General features: G+C 39.9%; 1 protein-coding gene across 2 annotated transcripts in view; it reads right to left on the reverse strand.

Moving 5' to 3' along the window:
* Window positions 1-436: 436 nt before the first annotated feature.
* CSGALNACT2 (chondroitin sulfate N-acetylgalactosaminyltransferase 2) overlaps window positions 437-17,805 on the reverse strand; it is a 56,055-nt gene continuing 38,686 nt past the window's right edge. Inside the window, exons 7-8 of one of the 2 annotated variants that reach the window (XM_082640546.1) lie at window positions 8,875-8,956; window positions 437-3,451 (exon numbers count right to left, since the gene is read on the reverse strand). In XM_082640546.1, the coding sequence (XP_082496672.1) occupies window positions 3,159-3,451; window positions 8,875-8,956 (375 nt within the window). In that variant the 3' untranslated portion in view covers window positions 437-3,158. Of the gene's footprint in view, window positions 3,452-4,622; window positions 4,702-8,874; window positions 8,957-17,805 lie in introns of those variants that run through there. The other variant, XM_082640547.1, reaches the window with a different exon arrangement.

Below are 17,805 nucleotides of genomic sequence, written 5' to 3' on the forward strand. Positions count from 1 at the left end.
AAGGCTGCAAACAGCCATGACAATCTTTAAGAACAAGGTGAGCCGATTAATTCTCAGAAATTATCAACTCCTATAATGTTACAGTAATATTAGACTGTGATGTGATGACGTGGTGAGAGACAGCCTAATCTGCTGAACAGATGAGAGCTCAGGAGCAGACCTGTGTGTGTATGACATCTGATGGATGAGAGTGGTTTTGCAGATCTGTGGGTAAAATATGGACTTCATAGTAAGGCAACGCTGGAAAAAAGTGAAATGCAATCCTTACGTCACATAATACACAAAACCTCTTCCACTTTTATGACTGGGATAAAGCAAAGCTATGTATGAGGTATTCAGAAGATAATACAGAACAATAGCTTTAAGATACCCTTCTCTATTATGAGGTCATAAATCAGTAATAAAAAGAAAACATAAAGGAAAAAGATTAATTGAACACATTAAAGTTAAGTTTTATTCATCAAAAAGTACCATCAAGAATGGGAAAGACAAGCCACATCCTGGGAGAAGTTACTTGTAAACATTTAACCAACAAGAATTGGTACCCAGAATATGTGAAGAATTCCTATAAACTTATAATAATGGGCAAAAAGACTGGAAATGAAAATTATAATTACAATTCATGCCTAAAGCCCGCTAGATTAGCAAGAATTAATAAGCCTGACAAAATTAAGTATTGCCACGGATGCAAAGTGAATCTCTTACAATGCTGGAGGCGGTCCACTTTGGAAAGTAAGTTGAGCATACACACAACCGATGACTTAGCATCATTACTCCTAGAGAAAGTCTCGCACACTCCTAAGAGACACGCACAGCAGTATTCATGACAACATTGTTTGTGATAGCAAAAGCAAATAAGTAAACAAATAAAAACTATGAATGATCCAAATATCTATAAACAGTAGAATAATACTACAGTATTTTCATTCAGTGGCATACTAATCAGTAATGAAAATGAATTAATTTTGAGATTAACATGAGTTAACCTTCAAAACAAAATACTGAAAGTTAGAGTATAATGAAATAATATGCATACAAATTCAAAACAGGCAAAATAGTCATTGGGTAGAGATACATACATAGTTGGGAAAACTGTGAAGAAAAATGAGTGAAAAACTATCACAAAAATCAGGATAGTGACTACTATGGAGAGAGTGAGGGTATGTAATCGAGAAAGGGCACACAGAGGCCTTCCACTGGTAATGTTCTATATCCTAAGCTGAATAGCTGGTGCACTAGCATTGGCTTTATTGTTCTTTAAAGTACACATTTACATGTCATACACTTTTCTGTATTTATGACATTTTACAACAGAAAGAAATTAACTTATCACATTTTCATTTAACTTTCAGTAATAAAATACTTTATTGGTACCTTTTACTGTCAAAAACAGAGTAATGTTTCCATTGCTTAGCTTCCATCTTTAAATGAAAAGCTTATTTTTTTTAAAAAAAAAGGAGAAAAAAAATCATTTGATTCTGTTAAAAAACCAGCTACAACTCACTTTTGCAAATAATTAGGTTCTCTCACTTTACATACTTTAATTCACTGGTCTTCACAATAAATAACTGTATATAATAGGAGACAATGGCCTGAGCAATTTTGCAGAGAACATTTTACACATCTTAAAAAACTAAGCCTAAATGCTACCCCAACTAAAAACTTGTAAGAATATTTAGTAAGAGTTATTATAAAATTGAATTCATGTAGCACCAAGAAATTTGGGATTTATAATATTTCAGATGATATGATTTACTGAGCAAAAAGAGTAATGATTTGTCTTCTATGAATTTTCAGGGGTTTCTATACAAATAAAAAGAATTCAATATAGGTCCCTTTTAAAAGCCAAGGGTTCAAAAATCTATGCATGCCTTTCACCATATCTCCAATTTGTGGGTCCAGCAATTGACCATATGGTAAAAGATCCATGTGTGATAAATAACATAGTACAGTCATATCTGAATATAATTTCTTACTCATCTTGTCTCCTTAATATAATTTACACCTCAATTAAAACATCATTCTATCTGCAAGTTATATATTTCTCTAAAATATTCTGTAATTCAGATTTCCATTTAGACAACCTTCCCCTCCTCCCCTTTTCTCGAATCAGTATGATCTTATGGTATACCTCATTAAATTGTTTGTTTTTTCTTCCTTCAGTGAAACTCCTCCTCAACTCAAAGTATTATAATAGCACAGATGTAGCTTAATTAACATATTAGAAAAAAAGGATAATACATACATATGGATCCATGCTAAATAAGACAATACAAAGCAAAAAACACACGACACCATGTTATGTTCATCTATTCTGAACCACCACAAGAAGGTCCTGGCTCATGTAAACTGACGTCCCAGACACCCCTAGTGTCCTATACTCCAGCATAATTAACTGTTCTGTTAAAGACGTTTCCATGTTTATTTCTGTTTGTTCAAAACAGTCTACAGCAACTTTGACTCCTAATCCTGGACATGATGCTAAATTAGAAACACATTATATTTTTAATCAAGCCACAGATTATAACCTTAGTATTTTCTACTATTACCCATTTGTTTAAAAACAGACATTGAGGGGGCTAGGCAACAACACAAAGTTGAGGGATTTTTGCCTCTGCCTTCTCTTGATTAGTTGGGGATTTTAGATGTGTCATTTAATTATTCTCTGCTTCAGTGAAAAAGGATCCTTTAAGCAACTGCCCAAAGATCTTAATTTAAAACCAAGTAGGGTGACTCAGTGGTCAGTAGGTGAAGAGCCCTTATCCACACACTCCATCCATAACACTCCGTCCTCTCTTTGGGAACAGGATGCTCCCGACCCACCTTCAGCACAACACATTCCATCCCTCAGCCCCGACGCAACCAGGATACACATCAGAACATGAAGCCGGGTAAAATTAACTCAAAGCTACTCTTAGAACAAATACCAGATTTTGATTTGTCAATGATTCCATAGTGAAGTATACTCATAAAACAGAGACTTTGCATTGCAAAACTTGCTTTTTCTTCTCACACTAAGTTAAATTGCTAAAGTAATGTCAGCAAGAACACAAAAGATAAGCACGTCTTCTCTGAAAGAGGCACTGCATCTGGAATTGGAATTAAGGCTAAATAAATAGTGCTGGTTTGTGGTTCAGACTAACGTGTCACTGATTACATTAACCAACAGATTCGCTATTTGTCCTGTATGCCTGTTTGTGAAGATGCGTCTCTATCTCCTCCCTGAAGACCAGCATTCCCAGGTGTGAGTGAGAGGCCTCGTTCATGGCTTTGGACTGGATGCACATGCGGTACTGCTCAGGGGTCAACTCATCAGCACAGCGTTTCTCGTGCCAGAGGTGGAAAAGACCAGGAACCGGAGTCCGAATCACAATCAGGTCACCATGTAAGTATTTTCGATAAAGATGAACATCTTCTCCACCCCAACCTTTTACTTCCATATCAAATCCACCTGCAGGATCAAAACTCACACTGTTAAATAATTGCCTGGCAGCCGGAGCACAGTCAAACCTGATAAAGATTTAAACATTCTGCTTCAAATGAGATGGCACGGTATAATCCAAAGACACCTGAAGTAGAGGACTGACTTCCTGGTTCAGAAATCCAGTTACCAGCTGATGTCTAGAAGCTCACAATCTGTTGTTGAGAGTATCAAAATGAGATTAAACATTTGAGAATACTTTGTAAGCTTCAGAGTTCTACAGAAAACCTCTAGAAAGTCAAAGAAAGGAGAAGGAAATATAAATCACCCACAATATCACCACTATTAATATTTTATTATGTTTTCTTTCTATCCTTTGAGATCCAAGTTATTCTGGGTCACAGAAAACTTCCCAAAGGGGAAAACAGAAGAAATGGCCAAGGTGGACACATAAAGTTCAGAATGGGCACACAGATGATTTAAAGCCATGGAAGTGGGTGAAATTACTAGAGTTTACAGGGAAAACGGGGCCCAGGTCTAAATGCTAAGAAATGTCAATATCTAGAGGGTAAACAGGCAGAGAAAGACAAGTCAGCAAAAGAGACTGAGAGGCGGCCCCAGAAGAAGGAGAAAATTCTGGAGAATGTGCTATCATAGTAGTGAAGTGAGGAAAGCATCTTGAGAAAGAAATGGTCAAGTGTGTGCTGCTCAATTAAGAACTTAAAGAGAATCAAGTAGACCTGGCAATGTAAATGTCACTTAGAGCCTTACTTAGAGCAAGGGAGATAGAGTTCACACTATTTTCAAATTGGTTTAAGCTGAACTAACTTTAAAGAAGCATGGAGAATACAAACTATTTTGAGTTTTTTGAAAAGCTAGAAAAGATTCTTAAAAATGGAGAAAAAAATTAATTCTTTAATTAAAAGCTAGGTTTCCAAATTATGTGTTTTGTCAAATAATTCTATGTCACTTAATTTCACTCTCATAGGATGACAATAATCCTGAGATCTCTGAAAAATATTACTTTAAATAGTCACAGCTTTACTAAATGCTATGTCTGATTATATCTTGGCTTTTCTTCCTTGTAGATACGAATAAGCTCCTCAAATATTGGAGACGGTATAGATAGTGAAAATAAACAGAGGACTTCCGGCTTCTGGTCCAGCATGTACAGACCTTAGAAGTCATCACTCCATCCCGATAACAAGTAAAAAGTTGAACAAACTGAAAACTCAACAACTCTTTTCAGATCCCTCGGAGAAATAAAGTCACAGGGCAAACTGTGAAGAGACAGATAAGTGGGTAAGACAGAGTCACAACTATTAGGGAAGAAATGGACTAGTAGAAATCTCCAGGGGAACCAGTACTGGGGTAGGAAAATCTGAACTGTAATTGATGAATTGCTAGAGGCTCAGTGGAAAAGTCTAAGGGTTGAAAATTCCAGAGAGGGCTGCACACTTTTGTGAGTTTTACCTCTAGGTCTACCAGGTTCTCACAGTGAAGACTGGAGAAAAATCCCCTAGTGCTTTCATAAGGAGGGGGAAAGTAACCATTCTGAAATATGCCAGGGCATTTTGTTCTTCTTAATAAGGCCTGTGCTCAGGAAAAACTATTTTACCAGAGTCTAACCTATCTGGGGGAAGGGATATACCCAACTCCAGCCCACTCTAGCCATCCTGTCCCACCTAAGATTGGGGGCTGTGTCTGTGAAACAATTGTGAAGTTCATGGTCCAGGCTCACAGGCTCACTAAAGATGGACTGAGACCTTATCATAGGACTATAGAATTCTTCCTCTTCTCCCACACCTTACCATCACTAAAGGCCTATTTACTGCAGTTTCCTTTACCCAGTACATCATGTTCAGCTATGAAGAAAAAAATTAGGCAAACTCAAAGTCAAAAAACAGTTTGAAGTGAGACAGGCTGGGACCCGGGACCCTTTGCTGCAGTGCTGCAGTGCTGCAGGGCTTACACCTGGACACACCTCTCCTCGAGCAACAAAATACAAAGAAACCATATGGGACGAAAAATAACTGCATGAATGCGCAGTTGGGGCAAATTATGGATAGAAAGATACAAAAGATCAAAAAACCCAACTGCCACTTCTAAAGAGCCTGGAGCAAAAACTGGGTGTCAGGAGCAAAAGCAGGGAACTGCGCACGCCCCCTGCACTCAACCCCACCAATGGGTGGGCAGACCACCTAAGCCACCCCTCTGGCCCGACCCCTGGACACACGCCTACCCCCACCCCATATAAGGAACAAGCTCGCTCTGCCACAGCGAATGAGCAAGCAAGGGAACCTGTCATTTGTTCTCACTCCCCGGCTGCTGCAGCAGGGGCCCCAATAAAGCCTTTCATGAATTTCTTGTCTGGCCTCTAGTCAATTTCTATTGATTGGGGAAGGCTAAGAACCCTGGTCAGTATCAGAAGAGAAAGAGCAAACATCAGAACCAGACTCAGATATGGCAGGGATGTTGGAACTAAAGGACTGTGAATTTAAAACGATTATAATTAATATGCTAAGTGCTCTAATGGAAAAAGCAGACAACATGCAAGAACAGGTGGTTAATGTAAGCAGAGAGATAGAGATCCTAGGAAAGAATCACAAAGAAATGCTAAAGATAAAAAGCAATGTAACAGAAATGAAGAATACCTTTGAAGGGCTCACTAGTAGATTGGACTTGGCTGAGGAAAGAATCTCTGAACTTGAGAACAGGTGAATAGAGACTTCCAAGACCGAAAAGCAAAGAGAAAGAAGACTGGGGGCGGGGGGTGGGGAGGGGAAGAAAAGAAAAAACAGAACAGAATATCCAAGAACTATGGGACAACTACAAAAGGTGTAACATATGTATAATGGGAATACCAGAAGGACAGGAAAGAGGGACAACAGAGGCTCCAAATGAAAGAGGCTAAACTGCAAACAAGTGCTGCTGAGAGGGCAGGGGCTCCCTTTCTCACCCAGCCCACAGTCATAGGGTAGAGGCTCTCCAAGAGGGAGGAGGCCCTTCTGCTCCCACCTAATGTCCTGCTCATAAAGCAGGGGTGTCCCTCTGAAAGAAGTGTGCCACTATCTCCACCCCCAGGTCTGGAGCAGAGGCTCAGAGCCTTTTCTCAGGAGAAGCAGCAGTCCATGAGAACAAATGCTCCAGAGCTTTTCCCAAAGGAACTGACTTTATTTAAAAGAGAATGTGTAGAAATTCAGGCCTAAGGGGGCTCTTGAAAATACTGGAGATTTGGTGGTAAACAATTAAGAGGAGGCTGGTAGACCCATTAGAACAAGCTAAAATGTAGGCCAGCCAGTTTACCAGAGCAAGGCAGGCAAAGAGACAGCTAAGATGAGCCCTCCTGGGGTCCAAGCAAACCTCAAAAACTTGCCTCAAAAACTACCCTGCAAAAGGGTTCGATTTAATTGGTTCAGACTATGGAGCAATTTATGTCCCAGAGCACTGTCAAATCAGCAAGCAAATTAGTGCAGCCTAACAGCCTAATAGGTAGGAGTGACATCAACAGGCATGGAAAGAGACAGTCAAAGAAAGCCCCGCTAAATCCAACGTCATCCCAGGATGGCTGTGCACATGCCCTGATGAGTGACATGAGAAGCTTCATATTGTTGGGAGGCAGAGGGTAGGGAGACAGAATTCACTAAAATAGTAAAGCCAAGTCAATTAATAAATGAATAAGCAAAGTCAAAACAAAATACAAGCCCTGGAGGCAGGGGGAGTCAATATCCAGAATCAACACAAAATATTACCTAAAATGTCCAGTTTTCAAAAAAGTATTGAAAGAATACTGAAAAGTGTGACCCATATACCAAAAGAAAAGCAAGCAACAGAAACTGCCTGTGAGAGCGCCCAGATGTCAGTTTTAGCAGATTTCAAAATAACCATTATAAATATGTTCAAAGAATTAAAAGAAATCATGCTTAAAGAAGTAACAAAGTAAGATGACAATGTCTCATCAAGAAGAGAATATTAATAAAGAGATAGAAATGAGATTCTGGAGTTAAAAAGCACAATAACTCAAATGAAAAATTCACTAGAGCAGCTCAACAGTAGATCTGAATTAACAAAAGGAGAATCAGTGAACCTGAAGATAGATCAGTTGAGATTATGCAATACAAAGAAAAGAGGAAAAGAATGAAGAAAAATGAACAGTCTCAGAGAAATGTGGGACACCATTAACTGCTCCAACATGTATCTAATAGAAATACAAGGAAAAAACAATGAGAAAGCAGCAGTGAGAAATAACAGAGGTCAGAAGGCAGTGATGTATCCTTACTATTTTATTAAGCAAGAAATCAGGGAAAAAGGCATTAGTTTCATGTAATAGTCTTTTTTATTACTATTTGCTGATTTTCCATCATTTGTTACAGAGATAAAAAGACAAGGTGGAGGACTTCCCTGCTGGCACAGTGGTTAAGAATCCGCCTGCCAATGCAGGGGACATGGGTTCGAGCCCTGGTCAAGATCCCACATGCCGCGGAGCAACTAAACCCGTGTGCCACAACTACTGAGCCTGTGTGCTGCAAATACTGAAGCCTGCGCATCTAGGGCCCGTGCTCTGCAACAAGAGAAGCCACCACAATGAGAAGCCTGCGCACCGCAACGAAGAGCAGCCCCTCCTCGCTGCAACTAGAGAAAGCCCGTGTGAACAGCAACGAGGACCCAACGTGGCCAAAAAAAAAAAAAAAAGACAAGGTGTAGGAATTTCCAAAACAAATGGCTGATTATAAAAATGAAGGTAAGATGGACCTAAAAAATACACAAAATATATTCTATTAAAAATATATATATACCATATATTCTAATATGCTGTGGAAAGGTAGCCCCTGAACGAATCAGGAGACATGGAATGAATGAATCAGGTTTCAGCCTGCTTCCTTAAATTAGGCTCTGATACTTTAATTTTTGCTGGTTGAGACTAAAGGTACAGTGGGGCAGGTAGCTTAGATGAGATTCTTCATGGTTAGCTTTGGTTTAGGGGAGTGGATGACTAAGCCAGTGATTCCAAGCTCCCCACTCCAACTTCAACCAGAGCTAGAAAGAGTAGGCATTTTTCCATTTGTTTTAAATACTGGGATTTTGCATTATGTTCAAGAAAACGGTGGTTTCCTCTCCAAGTAAAAAATATGGAAGCCCTTGGACTAGATAACCCAACATTATTTCTAGCTGTAACAATTCATGAGTACACCACCAAAGCTAGGTACAGATCTTTTGTAAGAGCACTCGAAACAACTGCAAATATGGGTATTTTATTTTATCATTATGACCTCATTTTTCTATTCAAAGACACTAATTATAAGCTCACTTTGCCTTTCATATTTCCAGACTCTCCAGTCAATCTCAGACATTCAAAATTTAATAGGAAAACATTTAGATCTGAGACCTTTTAGAAAAATGCCATATTACAGTATATACCTAAAGTCCTATCCTTAAATGTAAGGTATACTTACCAATGGTCAGGAAATCTGATCGATACTGACAAGTCATTCCAAAGCCAAAATCTCGCCAAAAGCCAGAATCCTTTTTGTGAACCTTAAGTTTAAAAAACAAAATTCAATTTAATCCCTCAAAAACTAGAAGTAGTTTCAATCAACAATGAAACAAATTGCAATATTTTCCAAATAATACTTTCTCCTGTCATTTATGTGATTGATAATGGATCAGATGCCTTTATATTATTAAATCCTTACAAAACCAACAAAAATACAGTAATCCCCATGAGCATAGGATTCTTGCTACTTCTTTTTTGTTGTTTTGTTTTATGAATTTTATTTTACTTTTTTTATACAGCAGGTTCTTATTAGTTATCTATTTTATACAAATTAGTATGTGTATGTCAATCCTAATCTCCCAATTTATCCCACCACCACCGCCCCACCCCCTACCCTGCTGTCCCCCCTTGGTGTCCATACTTTTGTTCTCTACTTTCAGTTTAATTTGTTCAAGCCTTGTACAAGGTGCAAGCTGAGGTTACTAATAACCAAAGAATTTGATGCCTGACCTCAGGGGGCTTACATTCTGTTTAAGGAGGAGACCAGTTGCACAAGCACATACACTGATCACTTCTACACAGTAGACCTTATTTGGTGCCTGGCCAGCATCCATTCCCCTACTGCTTTCCTAACTGTGTACAGTTTTGCTCTGGTAATTACCTGGCCCCATGCAGCCCGTGAGCTTCAGGGATGCTCCTTCCACCGGCAGCGTCAGACTGGGCCGTGAGCACGCTACACCAGTGAGACGGTCTCACCCTACTCACTTAGGAACTGATTAGGCATTAGACAAAGTTCAAGTCAACATGCTAAAACAGGAGGGCTATTGGGAACTCTGGAAAACAAAGCCCCCTCATTCTTTTGAGAGCTACTAGAAAAGACACTTGCTCTCTTTGGATGGTGTAAGGCAGGAGTAAGCAACTACCACCTGGCTTTGTAAATAACTGTATTGGAACAAAGCCACACTCATTTGTTTACAAATTGTCTATGGGTATTTTTGTGGTACAATGGCAGAGTTATTAAATAGTTGGAACAGGGACTGTATGGTCTGCAAAACCTAAAATATTTTCTATGTGGCTCTTTACAGAATAAGTTTGTCAACCCCTGGTGTAGGGTATAGATGTGAAGTTTGGAACTGCTGCAGTCCTTTCCCACCATGAGGGAAACCAGCTTTAAAATGAAGCAGTCACCACTCAAGTCCAAGCAGAGAAAGAAAAAGAAAACCAGGGCTTTGATGACACTGAGCCTGCAGAATGAAGTAAAAGTTGAAGCTTGATAAACCTCCTTTTAAAATTCATATATTCAACAAGTGTTTAATCTGTTGGACTTGGTTTTGGGAGCTGGGACCCAGCAGGGAACAGAGGTGACAAAACCCCTGCTACCACAGAGCCTCCGTTTTGATGGGAAAATAACCAATAAATAAATATAGGTCTCAGGTGTTGACATGCTAGAAAGAAAGATGCCATAGGCTAAACAGAGAGCAAGACAGAAAGCCTATTTTAGATATAATGGCCACAAAAGGCCTCTATGATGAGGTAACGTTTGAGCAGAGACCCTACTGAAATCAGGGAGTGGGCTATGGAAATATGTGGAGATCATTCCAGAAGCATGTACAATGGCTCTGAGGGAGGAGCTCACTTGGAGTGTTTGACAAACAGTAAAGAGACAACTGTGGCAAGAGCTCAGAAAACAAGGGCAAGAAGAATGAGGCCCCAGGTCAAGAAACAGCTATTACATTTTCCAAACATAAGTGGTATTACAGTATTTTGGTAGGCTTATGGCAATGATCTAGAAGAGGCAAAATGTTAGGATAGGAGAGAGTGAAGAACGGCTGAGGGGCGCCCTTGTTTAGGCATGAGGGATGAATCCCACGCAGTTCACTACAAAAGGACGAGCTGACTTTGTGAAGGAATGTGGCAGTTCCTCCACTGGGACTGGAGAGGCTGAGAATGTGATACAGAGCCAGTGAGGCCGATGGATCTCATGACAGGAGAATAAGGAAGTGAACATCCAACTGCTTCTCTTTTCTAAATGAAACAGATACGTGGAGAGTGAGGAGTGGTGAGGGTTGCTGGGAGGCGTGAGAAGGATAGTGTGGCGGGCTTGGAGGACAAAGAGTGGGTGGACTAGGGTAAGGCACAGGATTTCAGGGAAGTCTGGGACTCCTGAGGCCTGTGGTCATGTTTAAAGCTATGCAGTGTAGTGGGACTGTGTGTCTCTCACTCTCCACATTCTGCTGCTCTGGGGCCTGGTTGACAGAGTTGCCCTTAACCAGGTTAGGGTTCTAAGAGAAAACACTGGAAGGAGTGAGGGATGAAGGAGGTGAGTGTATGGCAAAAAAGAGGCTGTGGGTAACAGCTGACCATGGAGTCTGAGTTGGGTAAGGAGGGAAATGAGGATATGGATGTGAGGAGGGTGACAGAGAGGAGAGAGACAGGCACCTCACCCAAGCTGCAGCATTCTGAGACAGCTTCCTTCAAGAAATGAAGTTAGAGCTGGGATCTGAGAGATAAGTAGGAGTTAGTCAAGTGAAAGATGTGCTGGGAGAAAGCTCCAGGCAAAGGAACAGTTTACGCAAAGGCCTGTGATGGAAGAGAGCACTGTGGGTGAAAGATGGTGGGACTAAACACTGGGGTCAGAAGTAGAGGTGCCCACAAATATGAAGCAGGGCTCAGGAAACTTTTATAGAGAACTGAACAGTAAATATTTTAGGCTCTGCAGAACATAGAATCTCCGTCTCAACTACTCAACTCTGTCACTGTAGTGTGAAAGCAGTCCTTAACAATTAAATAATCAAATGAACGCATTGTGCTCCAAAAAACTTTAAGGCCACTGAAATTTGAATTTCATATAATTTTCATGTGCCATGAAATATTATCCTTTTAAAAATATTTTTCAACCATTCTTAACTCATGGGCCATTCAAAACTAGGCAGCAGGCCGGATCTCGCCTGCAGGCCACAGACTGCTCACCCCTGGCCTAGAGGGATCAGCAGGGCCACATCAGAGAGAACTACGTGTGCCTCGTCACATGGTTTGGGCTTTATCCTAATGGTAATGGGGGTTCTCTGAAGAGTAGGAGCGAAAGGAGTAATGTGATCAGATGATGTTTTTGGAAGGTCATTCTGGATGATAAGGGAGAAGAGATAAGGGGAGAGAAGAGGTAAGAAGGCAAGAATGGAGGCAGTGAGTCTGGTTAAGAGGCAACAGTTATAATCTGGGGATAAGAGGCTGGTGGTATAGACTGTCGTGGTTATGTACAGAAAGAAAAAAAATTTGATGGATGTAGAAAAGATTTAGGACACAGAATTGACAGAAGTCAGCAAGTGACTCAATGGGCAGGAGCAGGGGATGAGACAGAAGGATCATCCAAGGATGACAGCAGACTGTTGTCCTGACAATGGGTATGTGACGGTACCTCCCCCACAAGAGCAGGAGCACGGGGTTGGGGGCGGGGAGGACCAGCCCAGAGATGGATGATGTGGAGCTAGGTTCTGCACACAATGAATTTCAGTGATCTGTAGGGCAACCACAGACTGGAAATTCTTGCAGATAGCAGGAATATAGGAATATACAGGTCTGTAGAGGAGGCAGCTTTTGAGAAGAGTGGGACAGTCTGAAAAAGCTGCTGTGCAGAATGGGAGAACCACTCCGGAAAACAGAATGAACCAGGCAGTACTGAGGACTTGGCTCAAGTAGGAGCTAATAAATGAAATACAAATTTTCCTTTAACATTTGGTAGGGGGCGGAAGGCTTCTTCCTGAGGGCAGGACTTTTTGTTAATTTTGCTCGCTATTAATTTTGCTCACTGCTATATCCCTAGTACCTAGAACAATGCAAGGCACAGGATAGGCTTTCAATAAATGCTTGTTAAATGAATAAATAAATTTATAGAGGCATAAGTTTTGTGGCAAAACCAAGACTGGGCTCTAATATTCTTATCTCCTTTGTCAAAAAATATATAATATATATAATCCTGGTGCAAAGTATTAAAACATCCACTCTGACATTTCTACCCCAGGCAAATTCTGATTTTATAAATATTATGACTTCATTTATAACTTTAGTTTCTTTAAAAATTCTTCAAATATTATCAGACTTGGGGAAAAGAGTCATTGGTTTTGATTTTTAAATCAGCACATTTTCACTGAGGAAAGTAGAAGAAAACTCATATTGTCTACAATCCCTGATTGTTGATATTTTATTGCATTTTACTCTTTCTCCTAAGCATGTGGGAGATGCAGCCATCCACACATAACCTACACCTCCAGCCCTCAGCTGCTCACAGACGGCAGGTTCACAAATTCCCTTGGCAACTTGGCACTTTCCCTTGGACGTCTGATAACCCACACACACCTACCATGCTCAAATTGAAGTCCTGATCTCTCCTCTTGCCACTCCTGTTTTTCCCTCACTCCCCACATCTAATCAATCTACCAGCAAGCCCTGTCAGTTCTGTCTCTAAATCATAGCCAAACCTTTCTCCACAATCACCATCCTCACCCAAGCCACAGCACCGCCCCTGGTCTACTGCAAAAGCCTAACTGGCTACTTGCAGCTAGAGCCACACACAATCCATTCTCCAAAGAACCAAAACTCCCAAGGCTTTCTATCACACTTACATAAAATTCAAACCCCTTACAGGGGCATAGCAAGCTCTACATGACCTGGCCCAGCTCTGTGCCCGCTCGCCCCCTGTGCTCCAGCCACCTTAGGAAATCCACTAGCTGTCTTTCTGCCTGGCACTGCCTTCCCCAGTCACTGTGTAGCAGGTTCCTTCCTTTCATTTGGAAGCCCCTCCAACAGCCCCATCTCAGAGAGGTCTTTCTGACCCAATGCAACACAGATACCACCTAATCACTCTTCACAACGCAGTCTGTTTTAATGATCTGCATGGTACTTGTTAATTGATTTTATTTTCTGTCTTTTCCTACCAGACTAAAGATTCTTGTGAACAACAATCGCGTCTGTACGGCTCTATGTGCTGGGGTTACAGCGGTGAATAATGGCTGGCATAGAATGGACGCTCACTATTTGATGAATTAATATAACAGAGTGGAGACCATGGAGCCACACTGCCCAGGCTCCTGGTCCCATCCTGGCCAGCTGTGCATTAGGGGAGGGGGCACTCATCCACGCACAGCTGTCTCCTCATCTGTAAAATAGGGGTAATAATAGCATCCACCTCAGAGGTTGTTACAGGATTAAATGAGTTAACGTGTATAAAAAGCAGCACAGTACCTTGCACAAACAAAAGGGTACATAAAAACACTAGCTATTATAGCATTAAAATATCTAAAATATATATACACCATTTACCATTTCTTAACTTCACGTTTACCTCTACGTTTACGCTGTTGTATTTATTTCCATTTCATGAACATTTTCCTCTTGACACACAACATTCACCACAGTATATACTATAATTCAATTTATCATTTTATTATTAGAGTTTTGCTTGTTTTCAATCTTGTCAATATTATGTATATTGCTACTCTACACCTCTGATTATTTCCTCAGGAGAGACTCCTGGGAGCGGAAATTATTGGATCAGAGGGATGAACCTGTTTGAAAACTCCTGACCCAGAAAGCTCACCTGCATTCCCACACCACTGGCAGGGACGGAGGAGCCCCTACAGCACCAGCCTCACTCACGTGGCTGTTTTTAAAAAGAGCGATTTCACAGCAGAAGAAAAGTACCGCACCGCTGTTTTAATGCATTCTTAGTAAGAATGACTATTTAAATATGTTTACTGTGAATTATTATCAAATGCCTTTTAACTATTTTTTTTCCTATTTGGTGTATTTCCTATTTACTTCTAATACAACTTTAAACATTATGGAGAGCAAACTTTTGTCTTACGCTTTTTAAGTGAGAAGAATGAAGCTTAGAAAGGTTAAATAACTTGCAATGGTTACAAACTGGTGAAACTACAATTTGAAATGGAAGTAGTTAAACTTATTTTTCTATACAACATCTTAGAATGAATCCACTTTCAAATCATTCTTCGCCCACATCCTCCCAAACCAGACAAGAATATTAACTCTTCACCCTCATAGGTTGAGTCCATTTTGCACTTCTTCTGGTTTGTTTTTCCAAGTAAAATTTTTTATAAATAAACTTTTAATTTTGAAATAATTTCAGATTTACAGAAAAGTTGCCACATAGTAAAGAGTTCCCATATATTTCTCTTGTAGCTTTAGCTTCCCCTAAATGTTATTATCTTACACCGTTTGGTACATTTGTCAAAACTAAGAAACCAACAATGGTATATTACTATTAACTAACTGCAGATTTTATTTGGATTCCACCAGTTTTTCCTTTAATGTCTTTTTTTCTGTTCTAGGATCCAGTCCAGGTGACCACATTGCATTTGGTGTTATGTCCCCTTAGTCTCCTGAGAAACTGTGACATTTTCTCAGTCTTGTTTTTGATGATCTTGACAGTTTTGAGGAGTAATGGTCAGGTATTTTATAGAATGTCCCTCAATTTGGGTTTGTCTGAAGTTTTTCTCATAATTAGGCTGGGGTTATAGGTTTTTGGAAGAAAGACCACAGGGGTGAAGTGCCTTTCTTGTTACATCATATGAGGGGGGTACATGACAACACTAGTAACGTTAACCTTCATTACTGGGTTTAAGGTGGTGTCTGCCAGGTTTCTCTGTTGAAACCTACTAGTTTTTCTTTTTTCATACTTGTTTCTTTGGAAGTGAGTCACCTAGCTCCACCTTCTGGAAAAGGGAGTATATACAAGTTATTTAGAATTCGGTAGGGAAGATCTGTCTCTTTTCCCCCGATCTAATCTAATCAACCTATCAATCTATCCAGTTCATTCATTATTATTACTTATTTACTCACTCACAAATTTATTTATATCAGTATGGACTCATGGATATTTATTTTATGCTGGTGTTATAATCCAGTACTAGGTTATTTATTTTGTTGCTCAAATTGTTCCAGCTTTGCCACTGGGAGCCCTTTCAGGCTCTTGTGTCCCTCTGACATACCCTCATCCTTTTGTTGTTTGAATATTTCCTTACTTTCTAGAGCTACAAGATGCTCCAGGCTCCTCTATTTCCTGTCCCAGCACTAAGATCTGGGAGCTGGGTATGCCTTTTACTCTAAAGATGTCACTGCTTCTGGGTCTCTTGGGACAGAGTTAGGTCATATATGTATGTATACCATGTATATACCCTTTGATTTTTAATCCTAAATTGCTATTAACTTCTTTTTTATTATGTGTTTCATCAACAACTATTTAAAGAAACTAAAGTTTTACTAGGTTCTTGCTGTTGTTGACCACTTTTTAAAAATAATTTATTTTATTTTAAATAAAAATTTTTTTGGCTGCGTTTAAATAAAATTTTTTGGCTGCACTGGGTCTTTGTGGCTGCGCAGAGGCTTTTCTCTAGTTGTGGCAAGCAGGGGCTACCCTTCGTTGTGGTGCGCAGGCTTCTCTATTGCAGTGGCTTCTCTTGTTGGGGAGCATGGGCTCTAGGCACACGGGCTTCAGTAGTTGTGGCACTCGGGCTCAGTAGTTGTGGCTCACAGGCTCTAGAGCACGGGCTCAGTAGTTGTGGCACAGGGGCTTGCTCTGCGGCATGTGGGATCTTCCTGGACCAGGGCTCGAACCCGTGTCCTCTGCATTGGCAGGTGGATTCTTAACCACTGCGCCACCAGGGAAGCCCCTGACCACTGTTTTATTCTCAGGTCTTCCTCTTTCAATGTGCTCATTCTCATTCTGCTGAATTGGAAAAGGTCTGTGAGAAATAAACTCTGAGTTCTTCAGTGTTCAAAAATGTCTATTTTAGACTTTAAAATAAAGACTATTAGAAGAGACAAAGAAGGACACTACATAATGATCAAGGGATCGATCCAAGAGAAAGATATAACAATTGTAAATATTTATGCACCCAACATAGGAGCACCTCAATACATAAGGCAAATACTAATAGCCATAAAAGGGGAAATCGACAGTAACACCCTCATAGTAGGGGACTTCAACACTCCACTTTCACCAATGGACAGATCATCCAAAATGAAAATAAATAAGGAAACACAAGCTTTAAATGATACATTAAACAAGATGGAATTAATTGATATTTATAAGACATTCCATCCAAAAACAACAGAATACACATTTTTCTCAAGTGCTCATGGAACATTCTCCAGGATAGATCATATCTTGGGTCACAAATCAAGCCTTGGTAAATTTAAGAAAACTGAAATTGTATCAACTATCTTTACCGACCACAATGCTATGAGACTAGATATCAATTACAGGAAAAGATCTGTAAAAAATACAAACACATGGAGGCTAAACAATACACTACTTAATAACGAAGTGATCACTGAAGAAATCAAAGAGGAAATAAAAAAATACCTAGAAACAAATGACAATGGAGACATGACGACCCAAAACCTATGGGATGCAGCAAAAGCAGTTCTAAGGGGGAAGTTTATAGCAATACAATCCCACCTTAAGAAACAGGAAACATCTCGAATAAACAACCTGACCCTGCACCTAAAGCAATTAGAGAAAGAAGAACAAAAACCCCCCAAAGTTAGCAGAAGGAAAGAAATCATAAAGATCAGATCAGAAATAAATGAAAAAGAAATGAAGGAAACGATAGCAAAGATCAATAAAACTAAAAGCTGGTTCTTTGAGAAGATAAATAAAATTGATAAACTATTAGCCAGACTCATCAAGAAAAAAAGGGAGAAGACTCAAATCAATAGAATTAGAAATGAAAAAGGAGACATAACAACTGACACTGCAGAAATACAAAAGATCATGAGAGATTACTACAAGCAACTCTATGCCAATAAAATGGACAACCTGGAAGAAATGGATAAATTCTTAGAAATGCACAACCTGCCAAGACTGAATCAG

The sequence above is a fragment of the Mesoplodon mirus genome (genome assembly GCF_964341445.2).
Source record: "Mesoplodon mirus genome assembly, chromosome: 2".
Lineage (NCBI taxonomy): Eukaryota > Metazoa > Chordata > Mammalia > Artiodactyla > Ziphiidae > Mesoplodon > Mesoplodon mirus.